This window comes from Monodon monoceros, unplaced genomic scaffold, assembly GCF_005190385.1.
Source record: "Monodon monoceros isolate NGI ecotype Baffin Bay Population unplaced genomic scaffold, NGI_Narwhal_1 Super_Scaffold_12, whole genome shotgun sequence".
Taxonomy (NCBI): Eukaryota; Metazoa; Chordata; class Mammalia; order Artiodactyla; family Monodontidae; genus Monodon; species Monodon monoceros.
The window spans coordinates 158,893,197-158,911,758 of NW_021703768.1; the positions used below are offsets into that span (position 1 = coordinate 158,893,197).

The window sequence follows — 18,562 nt, forward strand, 5'->3', positions numbered from 1 at the left end:
TACAGCAGCCATAGGACACTCATACATCTCAAGTAGCCCCTTCTCATCACTTTCCATATGTCTCCCTGTTTTATTATCTTCAGATCATTTACCAGGACCCGAAAGGGTTTTTGTGTGTGTTTATTGTGACATCAGTCCCACCAGACAGACTGTGATCTCCATGAGGGCAGAAATCTTACGTCTTACTCTCTGATGTGTCCCCAGTGACTGAGCACGTCTTTGACACAGAACAAACATTTGTAAAAGGAAGGGAGGAGGCTAGGGAAGGAACGACGTCTTTAGAGGGACAACTCAGAGGCAAACAACGGGGGGGACATCTGGGAGCGAATGTTTGTAGGGGGAGGTAGGTTTGGAGCCTGGTCTTTGAGTCTCTAACTGTGACTCAAGATAAACTTGGGTGTGGGGGGGCGTCCAGGGTGCTTCCTTGTGGAGCTGTGTGGATCGTAAGAACTGCCCCAGTCCTCAGGTGAGCGCTAGGGACACGGGAACGATGTGTAGGTTCCCGGAGCCCAACACACAAGGTAAGCGCTCAACGCTGAGTTCTACGTTTGCTGAATAAAAGAACAAACCACAGGGAACGTAGCTACCAGCAGCCACGTCGCGTGACGACGAAATTTTAACCAGTCGCTGCTCACCTCTAGAGGGCGCAGCGCCTCCTCCTCGGAACTTCAAATCCACACCGACGCCGGAACCCTTTGCTGCGCCCTTACCGAGGTTGCAACTGGGGAGGGAATACAGACGGACTCGACTGTTGACAGGCGGGGATCTGAACCAATGAAAAGGCAAGCTGTGTACTCAGCAGCCAATAACAGCGGCTGAAGGAAGTGACGGAAGCGGAAATACAAGGATAGATGGTCGGGGAAGTTCGACAAGCACTCAGCCTAATCAGTATTCTCGTGGTCGTGAGAAGAGTAGGAGGTAAAGATGTCGGAGCGAAAAGTTTTAAACGTAAGTATTGGGCAACTAGGGTTTTCGACCTGGGGCGGGACATCTCGGAGCTCGGGCCGAGGAGGGCTACTTATAGTCTCCTATTAGGGCCTTTGCTTTCTTCCCCAACGGCCTTCTGCAGGGCGGGGCTCTCTAGAACCCTCCTAATCACCGTCTGCGGGGGGTGGGCCTTCACTAAGCCTTCCTCTCGAGGCTGGGGTGTACCCAGTCACCTGTGGGGGCGGAGCTTAGGCTATTTACCCACTCACTTCTGATAGGATTTTCTGAAAGGAAATATCCAGTCACTCCCGTTGGGGGCGGAGCTTCCTTAGGATATTGGTATTCTCACTTTACATTCTCATCTCCAGGAGGCGTGGCTCTGTTAAGTGTCTCCCCGCTTGGGGTTCTAGCCAATCGTGTTCCTTGGAGGGATTAGACTTTGCTAAGCTCTTCTGCTCTGCTGGCAGGGACCCTTCCAATTGCCTCAACTTCTCCCAGTTCTGTTGGGGAAAACTGGGACTCCTGGGGTGTGGAGCTGGTCTCTGAAAGGCAGGATTCAGCTTCTGGAGAAGAGCGCTCCGGAATTCTGAGTCCCTGTTCCCCGCCCTTCAGCAGGGTGTGTGCTCCCAGGAAGGGGGTGAGCTCCCCAGCCTGGGAGTGTGTAAGCCTAAGATGTCTGGACGGAGTAGAGAGGAGACCTCTCCAGACTGGTGGCTTGGAGCCCAGGATGATGTCTCTTACAGTGACTCAGTGCTCTAATCTCTTAAACACCTATATTAGGAATTCAGCCCCAGCCAGACCCAGTGCAGTGTGCCGGACTTGGAGTCCGTGAAAGTCCTTCCATCCCGAGGATCCAACTGGCAGCCCAGCTATTTCCATAACTTGCTGGTAGATACTTCTGTGTGCCAGGCACAGCTCTATATGCCTTGTTCATCAGGTCTTCTCAGGGGGACAGGTTATCCCTTCTTCAGATGAGGAAACTGAGGCCCAGAGAGGTTATGTAATAGCCAGAGAATAGAGGAATCAAACCCAGACACCCCTCCCCACCAGCTCTGTAACTGATGCTCCTAATCACTGTACCACAGTTTCCCCAGAGCTGTGTCCCTGGGTCTGAATCCTGGATCTGCTGCTCACACTGTGTGACCCTGAGTAGCTGAAACCACCAGAACTCAGTTTCCTCCTCTGTGAAATGGGTACACCATTCTCTGTCTCATAGAGTCTTTGCAAGAATTCCATGAGGCAGGGGACATAAAGCTCTTTGTGTACTACATGGAGCCTAGTAAGTGCTCAAAATGCAAAGTGCTTTATTTTCTGATTATCGTATGTAGTTCTCTTTCATAATCCAAACTCTCCTTCCCCACATCTCCCATCTCAGGCTTCTGTGCAGAAAGAGTTAATGCAACAGGCTTGAGGCTGCTGCCTTAGAAAGCCTGGCTTGCAATGCTGGACTTTGGCTGGTATCCGGGAACCTGAATTTTGGGATGGTTCCCAATGTTCTCTGAAAAGAATGGCTCCTTGGGGTTAAACTGTTAGTACAAACAGTGTGGTTTATGCTGAGCACCTGCTCCCCTCCGGGAGTCTAGAGTCTGGAATCGTCATACGTGCCGGGCAGAGGTGCCTACACACCAGCCCCCAATGAAAACCCTGGGTGCTGGGTCTTCCTGAGCTTCCCTGGGGGACATTTCACACACGTTGTCACAATATATCAGTGGGAGAATTGACTCCATCAGGAGAAGTCTCTGGAAGCTTGTGTCCGGTCTCCCTGGGCCCCTCCCCACATGCCTTTTCCCTTGGCTCGTTTTTCTCTGTATCCCTTTGCTGTAATGAATAGTAGCCATGAGGACAAGTGTATGCAAGTCCTAGGAGTCCTCTCACCAAATCCTCAAACGTGAGAGTGGTCTTGGGGACCCAGACACAGCTCCCCAGAGCCCCTTCCCTCTGCCCCCAGACTGCCCCTGCGTCTGAAAGCAGCTCCCCTGACCCTTCCTTCCTCCCCACAGAAATACTACCCACCCGACTTCGACCCTTCAAAAATCCCAAAGCTCAAGCTTCCTAAAGACCGGCAGTATGTGGTGCGGCTGATGGCCCCCTTCAACATGAGGTGAGCGACCCTGCGGGGCCCCTGCACTGGTCGTGGTGGACAGACCCAGTGCCCGGCACCCACAGAGAGCATCCCGTCCCCAGTGCTCAGACCAGGTCGTCGGTCCTGGCTCAGGCGTGGACCCAGTGAGCGAGTGACCGTGCCAGACCTCACCCTCCTGCCGTTCAGGACTAATCTCCCTGATGTCTCAGAGCTCCCAGCTGGTGCCTGTGTCGAGATCTCAGTCACTGGTAGTAAGAGTGAGCACACGAGACAAGGTCCTGTATGTACATTCACTTCCTCCAGCAGTCCTGTCCGTTCCCGCCCCAGGGCCTTTGCACAAGCTGTTGCCTCTGCCTGGAACACTTTTCTTTCTGCTCTCACATGGCTGGCTCTTCTTTTTTTCTTTTTTGGCTGAGTTGGGTCTTCGTTGTGGTACGTGGGCTTCTCATTGTGGTGGCTTCTCTTGCTGAGCACGGGCTCAAGGTGTGCGGGCTTCAGTAGTTGTGGCTCGCGGGCTCTAGAGCGCAGGCTCAGTAGTTGTGGCGCCCGGGCTTAGTTGCTCCATGGCATGTGGGATCTTCCTGGGCCAGGGCTCGAACCCGTGTTCCCGCATTGGCAGGCAGATTCTTAACCACTGCGCCACCAGGGAAGCCCTGGGTGGCTCTTTTTCACCCTTCAAGACTTGGCTTAGATCTTACCCCCTCAGAGAAGCCCTCCGGATCCCCCTCCCAACCCCCTCCATCCTTCCCTCCCCATCACAGTTCCCAGGCCTCGTCCTTTATACCGCTTCGGAATTACTGTACCTCACTACAATTTTTCACATCTTAGCACATCTGAAACGAAGTGGTAATCAAAGCCACCTTTGTTAGTGAAATTCAGCCCGTGTTTACGTATTCTTTTCTCTCTCCCCTTCCTTCATTCGTTTTCCCTCAGCAGTCACTTACTGGGTACCTGCTGTGCACCAGGGCCTTGGCTGGGTGCCAGGGACACTGTGGGCATCAAGACTTGCCCCCCCCCCCGCCGGGACTTCCCTGGTAGCACAGTGGTTAAGAATCTAACTACCAATGCAGGGGACACAGGTTCGAGCCCTGGTCCGGGAAGATCCCACATGCCACAGAGCAACTAAGCCCATGTGCCACAGCTACTGAGCCCATGTGCCACAACTACTGAAGCCCACGTGCCTAGAGCCCGTGCTCCGCAACAAGAGAAGCCACCGCAGTGAGAAGCCCGAGCACCACAATGAAGAGTAGGCCACACTCGCCGCAGCTAGAGAAAGCCCACACGCAGCAACGAAGACCCAACGCAGCCAAAAATTTTAAAAATAAATAAATAAATAAATAAATAAATAAATAAGACTTGACCCCCTGGAGCCACCTGGTGGGGAGTAGAGATAATACATAAGGGCTCAGGCGTATTCATGAAAGGCGCATGTAGGACACATAGAGGGTCATGAGAGAGAGAGACAGAGACAGACAGACAGACTGGACGGTGGCCGGGTGGTCAGGCAAACGTCAGAAGAAATGCCAGCAGAACTGGGATCTGAGGAATGGAAGGTGTCACGGGCTATGGGAGTTGCAAGGGCGAAGGCCCGGAGGTGGGACCGAGCTGGGGTGTTTGTAGGGACAGCCAGGAGGCCAGGGAGCACAGGATCTGGGCAGGAGGGGCCGCGGGAGGGCAGGGTGCGCGAGCTCTACCTTGCTTCTTGTGGCATCCCTCCTGGTGGAATCCGCACTTTGGAGGTCAGGATGCCCCATGAATTCCAGGCTTGCTTCCAGGAATGGGTGATAGGCGAGTCTCACCTAGTCTGGGTAGTCTGGGTGCTTCCCAAGAAGGCAACACTTCAGCCGAGACCCAGATATTAGTGAGAAGAGTATGCCGTCTAAGGGAATCAGTACACACAGTGGGGCAGTCTTCTTGCGGGGTGGGGAGCTTCCCGTCCCTGGAGGTATGCAAGCAGCCATCTGCCAGAATGCTAAAGCGTCCTACCAGTAAGAATCAGGGTACCGAGATGGCTTGAGTCCCTGTCCTGCCCCACAGGTGTAAGACATGTGGAGAATATATCTACAAGGGCAAGAAGTTCAACGCCCGCAAAGAGACAGTGCAGAATGAGTCCTACCTGGGCCTGCCCATCTTCCGCTTCTACATCAAGTGCACGCGCTGCCTGGCAGAGATCACCTTCAAGGTAGGCGGTCAGCCAGGCTGGTCCTTCCTCCCCTGGGGGTCAGTGCTCCTGTCCTCTCCCTCCAGGGAAATCCCATTTCACCTTCTCCACAGGAAACAGCAAAGGTTTGGGGAATAGTTCACAGCAGTGTTGTTTATAAAGGCAAAAAACCAGAAGCAACCTAGATGTATGGTGATGGGATTCAAGGGACAAACTACTGTACAGTGGAATATTGCACAGCCAGTAGCAGCCACGTTTTTACTTTGTTACTCTAAGGGTGGTATTAGAGATTTGAGGAAAGGATGAAGAGAGCATATAGTTTTCTCTTCACATACTTTTGTACTGTTTGAGCATTTTTTTTGCTAGGGACTTTTTTCCTTTGGTTAAAAAACAAGATTTGGTTAAAATAAGTACATTAAAAAATGATATATTTTAATTACTTTTTTAACAACAGCTTTCTGAGATATGATTTATATGCCATGCAGTTCTCCCTTTTAATTTTAAATTGTATAATTCAGTGGTTTATACTCCTAACGTACCAAGCTGTCTTCTCTAATTCCAGGATGTTCTCTTCACCCCAAAGTTAAGCCCCAACCCTGTCAGCAGTCACTCCCCATCCCTCTCCCCAGCCCCTGTCAACCACGAATCCACTTCCTGTGTCTGTGGATTGCCTGTTACGGACATTTCTTTATCAGTGGAATCACTCTGTAGCCTTTTGTGTCTGGCATCTCTCACTGAGCATCACGTTTTCAAAGTCCATCAGTGTTGTAGCATGTATCAGTGCTTTACTCCTTTTCAGGGCTGAATAATATTCCACTGTATGGATGGGCCACATTTTCTTTATCCATTTGCCAGCTGATGGGCATATGGGTTGTCTCCAGAAAATGGTTTTTTTTACCTGAATTATGAAGTATGTATATATTTAGATATTAATGAATATGTATGAATTTTTTTAAGATTAGAGAAACTATGGCAAAATGTTATAAATCGGCCTTTATAGTGAAGAATTTCAAATAACTAGGATTGCATATATGTGTGTATGTATATATATGTGTGTGTGTGTATGTGAGCATATGGTAAAAACAGAACCCCCACAGTAGTGCAGGATTAACACTGGAAAATTTGTTTACTGCTCCCCTCTGCCCAGCCAGCCCCCATGCATAGAGACATTTATAACAGTTTCTTGTATGGCTTTCAAAAAATGTGCTCTGCATACACATGCACACACAGGGATCACTCTCTTCCTTGCTCTTTCTTTTTAAATAGTAAGCTTCTTATTTTGGAATACTTTTAGATTTACAGAGAAGTTGCAAAGATAGCACAGAGAGTTCCCATCTGCCTCTCACCAGCTTCCCCTCCTGTTAACGTCTTCCATTTCCACAGTGCATCCGCCACAGTAAGAAACCAACACTGGATCATTACTGTTAGCCAAATTCCAGACATGATATGGATTTCAATCTTTCTACTAATGTCACCTTTCTGTTCCAGGGTCTCATCCAGGATACCATGTTATATTTTTGCTTCTCCGTTTTATAAACGCAAATAGGAGCATGCTCTGTACATACTTGATATGTAATTCATAATTAAGGGGAGAAGGTCAAGTGTGTGCACACACGCACGCACACACACAGACACACACACACCAGAAAAGATATGTGCAGAGGTCCAGAGACTTCTATTTGCAAACATGTGGAAGGTGAAGGGCAGGAGGGAGGGAGTGGGCAGGTGGAGAAGGGTCTGCAGGTCTATGCTCGGGAGTTCAGCGATTCTGCAAAAGGGGACAGGAGCACTAGAAAGAAAGAACTGTACTCGCCAAAGCCATAAGGCAAGAAAAAGAAAGATTTGGTATTAAGAGGAGTGAAACACAGAGAGAAGGTGTCCCAGGCTGCTGGCTGCTGTTCAGCAGAAGCTCTTGATGCTCAGAGATGTAGGAGCTGATGTCTGCCCATCCTCCCTCCCAGACAGACCCCGAAAACACAGACTACACCATGGAGCATGGAGCCACGCGGAACTTCCAGGCTGAGAAGCTCCTGGAGGAGGAGGAGAAGAGGGTGCAGAAGGAACGGGAGGACGAGGAGCTGAACAACCCCATGAAGGTGAGTGCACGCAGGTGCGTGCGTGCGTGTGTGTGTGTCAACTCTAAGATGTTCCCAGAGCCCTGACTCCTGGTCACACACCTCATCCAGTCCCAAGACTGTGCATACAAGGATCCTATTCCTATGACTGAGTTATGTTAGGTTAAACTATGGCACAGTCGCCCTTGTAAGAGGGAGATTATCCAGATGGTCCCCTTAATACCGGTCTAGAGTCAGAGACAGAGGACGTCAGAGACATGAAGGACTGACACTGTGGAAGTGGCCACGTGGCAGGGAACAGCAGGCAGCCCCTAGGAGCTGAGAACAGCCCCTAGTCAACAGCCAGTAAGAAGGCAGGGACCTCAGTCCCACAACCACAAGGAACTGAATTCTCCAGCAGCCTGAGTGAGCTCAGAAGAGGGCCCTGGGCCCTTGATCTCAGCCTAGCAAGACTGCCAGGGAACCCAGCTGTGTCGGCCCAGACTCCCAACCCACAGAAACCAGGAGACAATGAATTCGTGTTGTTTTAAGCCACTGGGCTGGTGGCAAATTGTGGCACAGCAAGAGAAAACTAACAGGGAGTCAGGAAGTTGGACTTCGGAACGCCAGGTGCTTCCTGCAGCCAGCTGCCCCGCAGTTTTCTAAGGAGGTTCCCATTAGGCTAGTTTGGATTAAGACTAGAAATAGAGAAGGAAACGTTCTCTTGACCATATCCTGGCTGTGTGACCTTGGCCAAGGCACTTGGCCTCTCTGTGTCTCAGCATCCTCATCTGTAAAATGAGATGAGAATTGTGTCCCCCTCGTACACTTGTGGTGAGGGTTAAATGAGTTCATACACATAAAACTCTTAGAACACAGCTTGGCACATAGTAATTCATAAATATTGATACTCCTTTTGTTATCCCTTAAAGAAGTTATTTTCATCTTTAACTGGACAGTTTTTTTCGTCTTTCTCATAAATAGTAGGAAGTACATGTTCTCCTCTGTCTCCTCCCACCCCCATAATTCCCATCTCTTCCTGGACCCTCACGCCTCTGCCAGCTGTGTTTTCTGGTCAAGCCATGTCAGATCTGATCCGATGTTTTCAGCAGCCGTGCGGAGCAGCAGGGAGGGAAATAGGCCTTCGAGGCAGTCTGCTGTATTCCTGGAGCTCCCTCAGTGCTGTCCATGTGCTGCTCTAGTTACTGCTACACTGGCCAGCACGGGGTTATTACCCTGGTACTGGTTAGCTGTCCTTGTGTAACAAATCAACTCAAAACTTTGCAACTTCCAGCATTTATTATCCCACAGTTTCTGAGGGTCAGGAATCCAGGAGCAGCTTTGCTAGATGGCTCTGTGGGTCCCTCCCAAGATCACAGTCAAGCTGTCTGCCGGGGCTGCCTCATCTGATGGCTCAGCTGGGGCTGGAGGAGCCACTTCCAGGGTGGCCCCCTCACGTGGCCATTCCCTGGAGGCTTCATGTCCTGTCCACATGGGCCTCTCCACAGCGCTGCTTGAGCCTCCTCACAACATGGGGGCTTCTCCCCCTCCCCCAGCGAGAGTCCCAGAGAGAACAAGGAGGAGCCCCGGGCCTTTCATGACCTGTCTCGGAAGGGACACACCGTCATTGGTCCTGTTGTGTTCATCAGAAGCGAGTTACTACAACAGCCCACCCTCACAGGGAGGGGAGTTAGGCTCCACCTCTGGAAGGGAGGAGCGTGAAAGAATTTGTGGACGTATTTTCAAACCACCACAACTGCCATTTCCCAGAGGGTTAGTTCAACAGGGTCACATAGCCAGGAAGCAGCCAAGGCAGGATTCATTCCCAGCCCCGCCTGGCTCCAAAGCCACCTCTCTGAGACCTGGCGGGGCCGACCTCACCTCTCTGAGCCTCAGTTCCTTTGTCTGTAAAGTGGGAGTTATTGTGAAGATTAAACGAGATTATGTCTGGAAACATCTTAGCCTGGAGCCTGGCACACACCAGTTGCTCAGATCATCTTTTTTTTAAATCTTTATTACTTTTGCTTAGTGACGGAGCCAGGCTGGAAGTCCAGGCCACCTGGCTCCACCGTTGACCAGCCGCATGGTCTTGGGCAGTCACTTCCCCTCCCTGAGCCTCAGTGTTCCGAGCCATGAAATGGGTACAGCTGTGGGGCCGGGTGCTGTGGATCGAGGCCCCGGGGTAGGCGGGTCTCCCCTTGCCCATGGTGACCCCAGAGGCCACGCAGGCTGCGTGGAGGGGTGGAATCCCAGCTCACACAGCCCTGCGTCTGCACACCTGCCAGGTGCTGGAGAACAGAACCAAGGACTCCAAGCTGGAGATGGAGGTTCTGGAGAACCTGCAGGAGCTCAAGGACCTGAACCAGCGGCAGGCGCACGTGGACTTCGAGGCCATGCTGCGGCAGCACCGCCTGTCGGAGGAGGAGCAGCGGAAGCACGAGCAGGCGGAGGATGAGCGGGAGGCGGCGTGAGTCCCGGGGCGCCTGCCCCCCCCGCAGCCTCTACAGGGTCCTTCCCTCTGCCTGGAATGCCCCCTTCCAGACCTTTCCACAGCTCCCTCGTGCGTCACTATCTCAGGGAGGCCTTCCCTGCATCTCCCTCCCCATCTCACTTTGTGTCTCATGGCGTCTGTGTCGGGGCCCCCAGGATCACCCCCAGGTTTGATGAGTTAATTACAGTGAAAAGTTACAGGGAAAAATCAGCAGAAGGAAAAGGCAGGTGGGGCAGAGTTGGAGGACCGGGCGCAGACTTTCAGAGGCCTCTCCCGGTGGAGTCCCACAGGACAGGCTTAATCCCCCCAGATGAGACATGACAGCAGAGGGAGGGGCGCTCCCTGGGGAGGCCCACGAGACCCAGCCCGGGGTTCTCACTGGGGGCTGGTCACTCAGGCACCTTGGCCCGGCACGGCCAAGACCCCAAACCCAGGAGGAGAGCAGATGCCCGTGCAGACCCCGTGTCTGCACAGTGTCGGGACAAGGAGCCCCCCATCAGTGAGGGTGACAGGAGCCCCCAAGTCCAGATCCAGATGCCCCCCCAAGGGCTGGCCTGGTGAGCCAACCTTTCTGAGGATCTGGCCTCAGGCCTGCTGTGTTCATGCTTCTGCCTGGCACCTCCCACTCTCTGGAACCTTCTTGCTGATTTGCCCCTTTCCTGATTTATTATCTATCTCCCCTCATCTAAAGTCTGAACAGGGACTTGCTCTGACCTCTGCATCCATGGCCTGGAACACGGTCAGGCACATACCAGCTGCTGTTGGGTTGGCATAAATAACAGTGAGAGGAGTCTGCATTTAGCGAGCCCCTTCTTGGTGCCAGGCACTGTTCTGAGTTTGGCTCTGTCGTTATGGTGTTCAAGAGAACTGAGGTTCAAGGAGCTCCCAGCACAGCCCTGACTGAGGCCGCCCAGCTGGGGTTCAAACCCAGAATGGTTCTGGCTTCCAGGCACTTAACTACCCCACTGGGCTCAGTGGACAAAGAACTTTTTTTTTTTTTTAATTTATTTAATTTATTTATTTTTGGCTGTGTTGGGTCGGGTCTTCGTTGCTGCGTGCGGGCTTTCTCTAGTTGCGGTGAGCAGGGGCTACTCTTTGTTGCAGTGCCTGGGCTTCTCATTGCAGTGGCTTCTCTTGTGGAGCATGGGCTCTAGGCACACAGGCTTCAGTAGTTGCAGCACACGGGCTCAGCAGTTGTGTCTCGTGAGCTCTAGAGCGCAGGCTCAGTAGTTGTGGTGCATGGGCTTAGTTGCTCCGTAGCATGTGGGATCTTCCTGGGCCAGGGCTCAAACCCACGTCCCCTGCATTGGCAGGCGGACTCCCAACTGCTGCGCCACCAGGGAAGCCCCTGGACAAAGAATTTTATTTTAAAGTTATTTGTGCATCCCCATCCCCCACTCAGTGAGATCAGGACGGGGCAGCCAGGCAGCGCACCTCAGTGTGTGTGTGTGGAGGGGTCCTGGCCATTGTCCCACAACAGAGCACTTTCCCAAGTCCCACTTTCCTTCCCGCAGGGCCTTAGTGGAAGAATCTAGGAAACGAAGACTCCTGGAAGACTCCGATTCAGAGGAGGATGCTGCCCCCACCCAGCCCCAGCAGGCCCTCCTGCCCAACCCCACCGCCATCCTGGACGAGGTGAGTGCGGCCTGCCTGCATCTCCACACGCTCTCAGGTGAAGCAGGGACAGAGTAAGCCAGAGGTTGGCTTAACTTTGTCTTGAAAGGCCAGTCTGGGTCGTAAGTGGTCAACTCCACATCATAGCACTAAACATAGCACTAAACTTGCTACGTAGATAGTACATGAATAAGTGGGCGTGGCCGGGTGCCAATAAAACTTTATTTACAAAAACAGGTGACAGGCCTCCGGGACTGTAGTTTTCCACCCCTGCTTCAGCTGCAGAAACAGGGAGACTCCCCACACTTAGAGACATCAGGCAGACGTTTATTTCTCAGTCACTTCACAGTCCTGGGCTGGACTCATAGGCAGCCCTGCTCCATGCAGTCACTCAGGGATCCAGGCTCCTCCCATCTCCTGGTTCTGTCCCGTCCTAGAACATGGATGCCAACTCCGCGGTCACAGCTGGCTCAGAGCACCCTGGGGTTCCAGCTGCAGGAAGGCAGAGCATGTGTGGAGGACCACCAGCCAGCGCCTGGAGGCCCAGGTTCAGATGCAGCCCACCTCCATTCCCCCCGAGTCCCAGTGGCCGGGCATAGTCACATGGCCTCATCCTGCCTTTGCAAGGGAGGCTGGGAGCTGCCTCCTGTAGCTGCCCTTGCTGGCAGAAAGAAAGAAGAGCGTTTGGGGAGGGAGCTAGCCTTTTCCGCCACAGATGTCTTATCCAAGGTGGTCAAGTCCACTCTGGTTTGTTAATTGAAGGAGGGGGTTAAAGTGGGAAATCATAAATAGCACAGACACCCCCAGAAACTTATTATTTTAATTCAAAACATGTTCCTGGTCTGTATTAGTTAAATACAAGTCCAGCCACTGGACAGGACCCAAGTGACAGCCACTTCAACTACATGGAAGTTACTTTTCTCTCGAATAACAGTTGTGCGGGGCTGTGCAGAACAGAGAAGGTGGACCCTGGTGTCCGGGTCCTCATTGTCCTGCCGTCCCAAGGATGATGCCCTCATTGCAAGGCAGCTCAGTGCCACGTCTGCATCCCAGCCAGTGGAAAGAGGTGGGGACAAGGGAGGAGGACATTGAGGGTAACTATACCCTTGATTGAGTACATCCTTCTGCTCACACCCCATTGGTCAGAACTGAACCACCTGACCACATCCTGCTGCAAAGGAGGCTGGGAAATGTAGTCTTTCACTGAGGCAGCCATGTTCCAGCTGAGAATTCTGTGAGTGTCTGAAGAGAGCGGGTTTGGGGGTCGCGTACTCTCACTCTCACCCATTAACCTTTTGACATAGAACCAAGGTGTTTTCCTTGAGGCTGTATCCCTGATCAGAGTTCTCACGCTGTCTCTCTTGCATAAACCAGCCTCAGAATTCATGGTCTAAAGTTTCCTCTTCTTTTTTTCTTTCAAGTGGAACAAGAGATTGAAGGTACTTTCAAAGCAGTCTGGCCTTGTATGATTTCCCCCCAGTCTTTTTTTTTTTTTTTTTTTTTTAATAAATTTAGTTAGTTAGTTAGTTAGTTTTGGCTGCGTTGGGTCTTCGCTGCTGCTGTGCTGGCTTTCTCTAGTACCAGCGAGCAGGGGCTACTCTTTGTCGTGGTGCCCAGGCTTCTCATTGCGGTGGCTTCTCTTGTTGCAGAGCATGGGCTCTAGGCGTGTGGGCTTCAGTAGTTGCAGCACGCAGGCTCAGTAGTTGTGGTTCGCAGCCTCCGTAGTTGCAGCGCATGGGCTCTGTAGTTGTGGCTCGTGGACTCTAGAGCACAGGCTCAGTAGTTGTGGCGCACGGGCTTAGCTGTTCTGAGGCATGTGGGATCTTCCTGGACCAGGGCTTGAACCCATGTCCCCTGCATTGGCAGGCGGATTCTTAACCACTGCGCCACCAGGGAAGCCCACCTTCCAGTCTCTTACAGTTACCTTGCTCGTAGCTAATTTGATGGTGGACTTCTTGTATTTTGCTTTACACAAACTTCACTATAACTCTTACGGAAGCATCTCTCTTTCACCCCTGTGTTCCCTGGGTTTAGTTTAATGGGGACATGGAATGGCGTTTGACGAAAGGTGAAGGGTAGCAGCTAGCTCCGCCAGTCAGTTCACTGGTGCCAGATGAGCAAGCTTCGGCTGGGACTGCCGGTCTCTCCCTGTGCCCCCAGCGGACGGCCTCTGTCTCGGTTACCACACACAGGGGATGCAGTGAGGCCGCTGTGTCCTCCTCCTGCCCCCACTCCCCGCCCCAACTGTGCCAGCCCCCTCGGATGGGCCAGGCTCAGTCCTGCCTCCCATCTCTGCTTGCTGACCTCAGCACTGCGTTCTGGCCTCGGCTCTGCTGGCCCCCGATCAGCAGTAGCTGTCCCCCCGACGCTGTCACGCCACCCTAACTTCTTTCTTTCACATCACTGATCAAGACAGTGGTGTCTGGGGACTTCCCTGGCAGTCCAGTGGTTAAGACTTCCTATTCCCAATGCAGGGGGCACAGGTTTGATCCCTGGTCGGGGAACTGAGATCCCTCATGCCATGCAGCCAAAAAAAGAAAAAGACGATGGTGTCCTGAGCATCTACTCGCTCATCCACCCTCTTCCTCCCCAGATGGTGAGCTCTGTGCGGGCAGCCCCCTGCCATCATGCTCCCCCTGCACCCTCAGCTCCCAGCTCCGACAGGGCCTTCTGCATCTAGTGGTTTCCAGTTCCTCTATTTAAACATCAAACAGATAAAAGGGGTCTCTTCTGGTGCGACTGAAGAGCTGGAGGTGGGGCTGAGCCCCTCTCTGCCTCCCGCTAACTGGTCCCCAAAGTGGGTGCCCCCATCTTCTGTCATTCCCTCAAACATGTTGATTGAGCACCTACTACAGACCCAGCAGTGAACAAGGCAGGACCCCGCAGCTTGGTTGCGGAGGCAGTTAATAAGGCAGTGGAGGCCACTGCGGGCACAGACATGCAGCACGCACTTGAGCTTGAAATGTGAGGAAAGGCTTCCCAGGGGAGCAGATACTTGAGATGGGTATTGGAGGATGAGTAGGAGTTCACCAAGTGAACTAGAAGCAGAAGGGGCATTCCAGGTGGAGGGAATGGCATGGGTAAAGGCGTGGAGGTGAGCGGTCACAATGTGATTTAGGAAGTGTAAGCGCAGGGTGTGGGGGGCACAGAGGAGTTTCGAGCAGGAGAGAGTTGGTCAGCACAGCAGGGGGAGTGGGAATGGTAAAGATCCTGGCTCAGCTGGGGACTAGGAACTGGGCTGCCAGAGAAGGAGCAGGATCTGGGACAGACCCCTCAGTCATGCCTGCCCCCTGTTACCCCCGCCACAAACTGTAGGCCCCAAAAGCCAAGAGGAAGGCAGAGAGCTGGGAGCGCAGTGTGGGCACCTTTGGCAGCAGTCCCCAGCTGTCTGGCCTGGTTGTGGTGAAGAAAACAGACCTGGGCCGCAGCATCCAGCGAGGAGGAGTCCTGCCCGCCCCAGGTAGGTTCCTGCAGTCCCTTAGCTTCATGCAGTGCCAAGGGTGGCCACCAGGTGGCAACAGCACCCCCGGTGCTCCGGTGCGGGGTGAGGTGTGCCCCCAACCAGGGGTAAGGGGAGAAGGGCTACAGTTCCCTTTTTTTCTTGTAATTACAAAAGGAGCAAGTGCTTGCTTTTAAAACCCAAGTCAGATAGAGGCGTGTAGGACAAATTGTCCGCACCTCAGTGGTTGTGCCGCCGATGCTCTGTGTGTGTGGCTCCTCGGACCCTCGGGAGATGGAGAATTAGGGTGAGGTCGGCCCGATGAGGTGGAAAGAGCAGGCTTCCAGGGCAGGGATCCTGGGTGCAGATCCCTCTGCTTCCACGTGCTTGTTCTGTGGCCTTGGTCGAGGGCCCTCAACCCTGGTCCTCAGCTTCCTGTCCTGGAAGCTGCTCGTGACAACAGGACCAACCTCGTAGGGCCTCGTAGGGTTTGGGGGCTGATTCCATGAGCTGCTCCATGTCGGGCGCCTGCAGTAGATCCTGGCACCCAGCGAGCCTTGCGGATACACGAGCCATTGTTATCAGAACAGTTATTACCCCATTTATCAGATGAGGAGACTGAGGCCCAGAGACGTGAAGCTGTTTGCCCAAAGCCACACAGCCAGGGTGGGTGGTGGAGCCAGGGTCTGCCCCTCTTTGTCACTTGGGACTTGGAGTGTTTCCGTTTTCTGTGTTGCACCCCTGGCATGGGCACCTCTGCCCACCTAGATCAGCTTTCAGAAGCAGAGCTGCTGGGTCAAGGGGTGTGCTGTTTAAACTGTGATGGGTCTGCCAGGCACTTTCCACAAAGGCTGCAAACAAGCAGGAATGGCCGAGCCCGCCTGGAACTGTCCCGAGGTGGGCTGCCGGGACGAGGAGGCACAGTGGGCTAGCTCTCGCCTCTCCCCCAGATGCAATGAAGAACGGCCAGGTGGCTGGCCCTGCGCCCCAGACGTCTGGCACCTCCTCCCTGAGCCAGCTGGGTGTGTATTCTGACAGCGAGGACAGCAGTGGCAGCAACTGAGCCCTGCCCCCAGGCCCTTCCCCAGGTCAAGATCACACAGCCAGCTCCAGCCCATGGTCGGGGCAGGAGGCCCTGGGACCAACCGGAGTCACCACTGGACAAGCACAAATGACCTCCAAGGCTGGCGGGGTCAGCAATGGCTTCAGCTGAGGGACTCAGTTTCTCTCCCGTTCCCCCACCTTCCCCCCTCTGGAGCTCGGGGTCCCCAGCTCACATGGCGACATCCCCGGAGCAGCTTCTGCCAGGCCTTCGAGGTTGTCGCGGCTGACATCCCGAGGTGCTCTGGGCACGTGGGTGAGCCCACCCACCAGTGGTTGGCTCCATCCCCGCCACAGAACCATCTGGAACCCATGAAAGGAACCTGCTGATCTGGCCTGGGGGTACCTTCTCTCTGCCAGCATCTGAGGAGGGGGCTGCAGAAGCACGCAACCTAGCCAGTCCTGGACTCTTGACTCAGAAACTGTGAGATAATAAATGTTCCTTGTTTCATACACTCAGTTGGGGGATAATTTGTGAAGCAGCAGTGGAAAGCTGATATGGTCATGTAACCAGCAAGTCTGATTCCAATGCTCATGTTCTTTCAAGGTTGCCAGATTCCAGCTTGTGTGATCTCCTCCTGCTGCAGTATTTTCTAGTTGAAGGTCCTGTGCCCCCGCCAGACTGCTTCACAACTTGATCAGCCCCCATCTCTGGTCTCCCACCCCTCCCGGGGTCACAGACGTTAGCCCTCCTCTCACACACAGACACACACACACAGAGATTGTCATCTGGCATTTGATAATGAGGCTTTGTGTTTTTCACTGTCAGAGTTTAGGGGATGAAATGCCACCACTTTGGGGATTCGCTTTCCTACGGTGATTTCCTTGCTTAGGGACAGCACAACGAGGTGAACTGGGGTCCAGCCAGGGCTTCTGATGAGGGCTTGGGGGTCTTGTACTACAGCTCCATGGCTGCGAAGACAGGACCTGGGTGGGTCTGATTCCAAAGCCCTGACAGGGACTCCCCTGGCGGTCCGGTGGTTAAGACTCCACGCTTCCACCGCAAGGGGCGCGGGATTGATCCTTGGTCGGGAAACTAAGATCCCACGTGCCTCTCGGCGTGACCAAAAAAAAAAAAAAGCCCTGACGGTGGGGACTGAAGCCGGCCCACACTGGCAGCTAGTGAGAACTGATGCCTCGTGCATCTCTTCCCAGTTTTGCACCCAGCAGCATCATATTTATGGCTTAAAATTGGCCACCACGGAGTGTTTACACCATGGAAATCGGCAGATGCTGCAAACCAGTTCCCCACGCCAGAGCCAGTTGTGAAGCCCGTACCAGCACACCACTGCCTGTTTTTCCCCCAACTCAGCATCCTGCAGACAGTGCCCTGGACATGGGCCATTCAGAGACTCTGGGTTAAAATGTCATCCAGGGAATTCCCCAGCGGTCCAGTGGTTAGGACTCGGCGCTTTCACTGCTGAGGGCCTGTGTTCGATCCCTGGTGGGGGAACTAAGATCCCGAAAGCTGCTCGGCACAGCCTAAAAATAAAAAATAAAAACAAAAAATAAAAAGTAAAGAAGTCACCCAGCTTAAGTAGTTGTGAAAAAAAATTGGGGGGCTGGGGCCTCTCTGCTTCATTTCAATTCATTCTTTCAGACGGTTTCCTGAACTGCCATTGCTCTTAATCCACCACAATTTTTGCCACGTACGTGCACCATCCGTTGCTATTATTTACTTAACATTATTGTTAACCTGACTCCGTTCTAAAACATGGGTTACCAAACTCTGATCCACAGGCCAAAGGTGGCCTGTGGCCTGTTTTTGTAGATAAAGTTTTATTGGCACACCTACACACCCATTTGTGTGCATATCACCCATGGCTGCCTTTGCTCTCCAGTGGCAGAGGTGAGTGATTAAAACAGCAATTCTGTGACCTGCAAAGCCAAAATATTTACTCATATATCAAAATAAGATGTAAACAAATGATACTAGAGGTGGCGCTAATGTTGCAATTAAAGCAGGGTAGGGTAGTTCTGATGGGAGTACCTTAGGAGGTGTGCGTACTGCTTGTGGCTCTCTGTATTAGTTACCTAGTGCTGTGTAACAAGTGATCCCCAAATCTAGCAGCTTAAAACAACAGGAATCTGGATGTGGTTTCACTGGGTTCTCGGCTTCAGGGTCTGTTACAGCTGCAGTTGAGATGTTGGCTGCGGCTGGGGTCTCACTGGAAGGCCCGACAGGGGTAGGATCTGCGTCAAGCTCACCCACGTGGTTGTTGGCAGAATTCACTTACTCATGGACCCTTAGCCAGAGGCCACACTCAGTTCCTTGCCTGCACGGACTGGCTTCATGAGAGTCTGCTAGAAGTGACGGCCCATCACTGTTGCAGTGTTCCGTGGTTAGAAGCAAGCCACAGATCCCTCCCACGTTCCAGGGGAGGGGCTTACCTTGGTGTGACAACCAGGAGGTTGGGGTCATAGGAGCCACCTGAGGGTCAACCTGCAGACCCCCCTGCACAGTGAGCTTTGCAAGGGTCCGTGTGTTGATGAGTGTGTCCCCAGCACCTAAGACCAGCTAGGCACTTAGTAGGTGCTCAATTTATGTAGCCTGAGTGGGTATCTCCCCATTCACGGATGAGGAAATTGAGGCCCAGGGAGCCGCACGCTTCTGCCCACTCTCTGCCACCCTCCCCTTTCCTCCACACTATACTGGAATTGTTTCTTTAATTCTTATTTTCCCCGCAGGCTT

General features: G+C 53.0%; 1 protein-coding gene across 3 annotated transcripts; it reads left to right on the forward strand.

The window, feature by feature from the left end:
• The first annotated feature begins 835 nt into the window (after positions 1-835).
• YJU2 (YJU2 splicing factor homolog) lies at positions 836-17,372 on the forward strand. 3 transcript variants are annotated; one of them, XM_029218284.1, is made up of 8 exons: positions 836-948; positions 2,928-3,028; positions 5,048-5,192; positions 7,133-7,267; positions 9,511-9,692; positions 11,231-11,351; positions 14,646-14,790; positions 15,605-17,372. In XM_029218284.1, the coding sequence occupies exons 1-8, from the start codon at positions 925-927 to the stop codon at positions 15,802-15,804; spliced, it is 1,053 nt and encodes a 350-aa protein (XP_029074117.1). In that variant the 5' UTR covers positions 836-924; the 3' UTR covers positions 15,805-17,372. The 3 variants fall into 3 exon arrangements, with proteins under 3 accessions (XP_029074117.1, XP_029074119.1, XP_029074118.1); XM_029218286.1 differs by having other exon boundaries at positions 15,720-17,372; XM_029218285.1 differs by having other exon boundaries at positions 14,646-15,823.
• Positions 17,373-18,562: the final 1,190 nt, after the last annotated feature.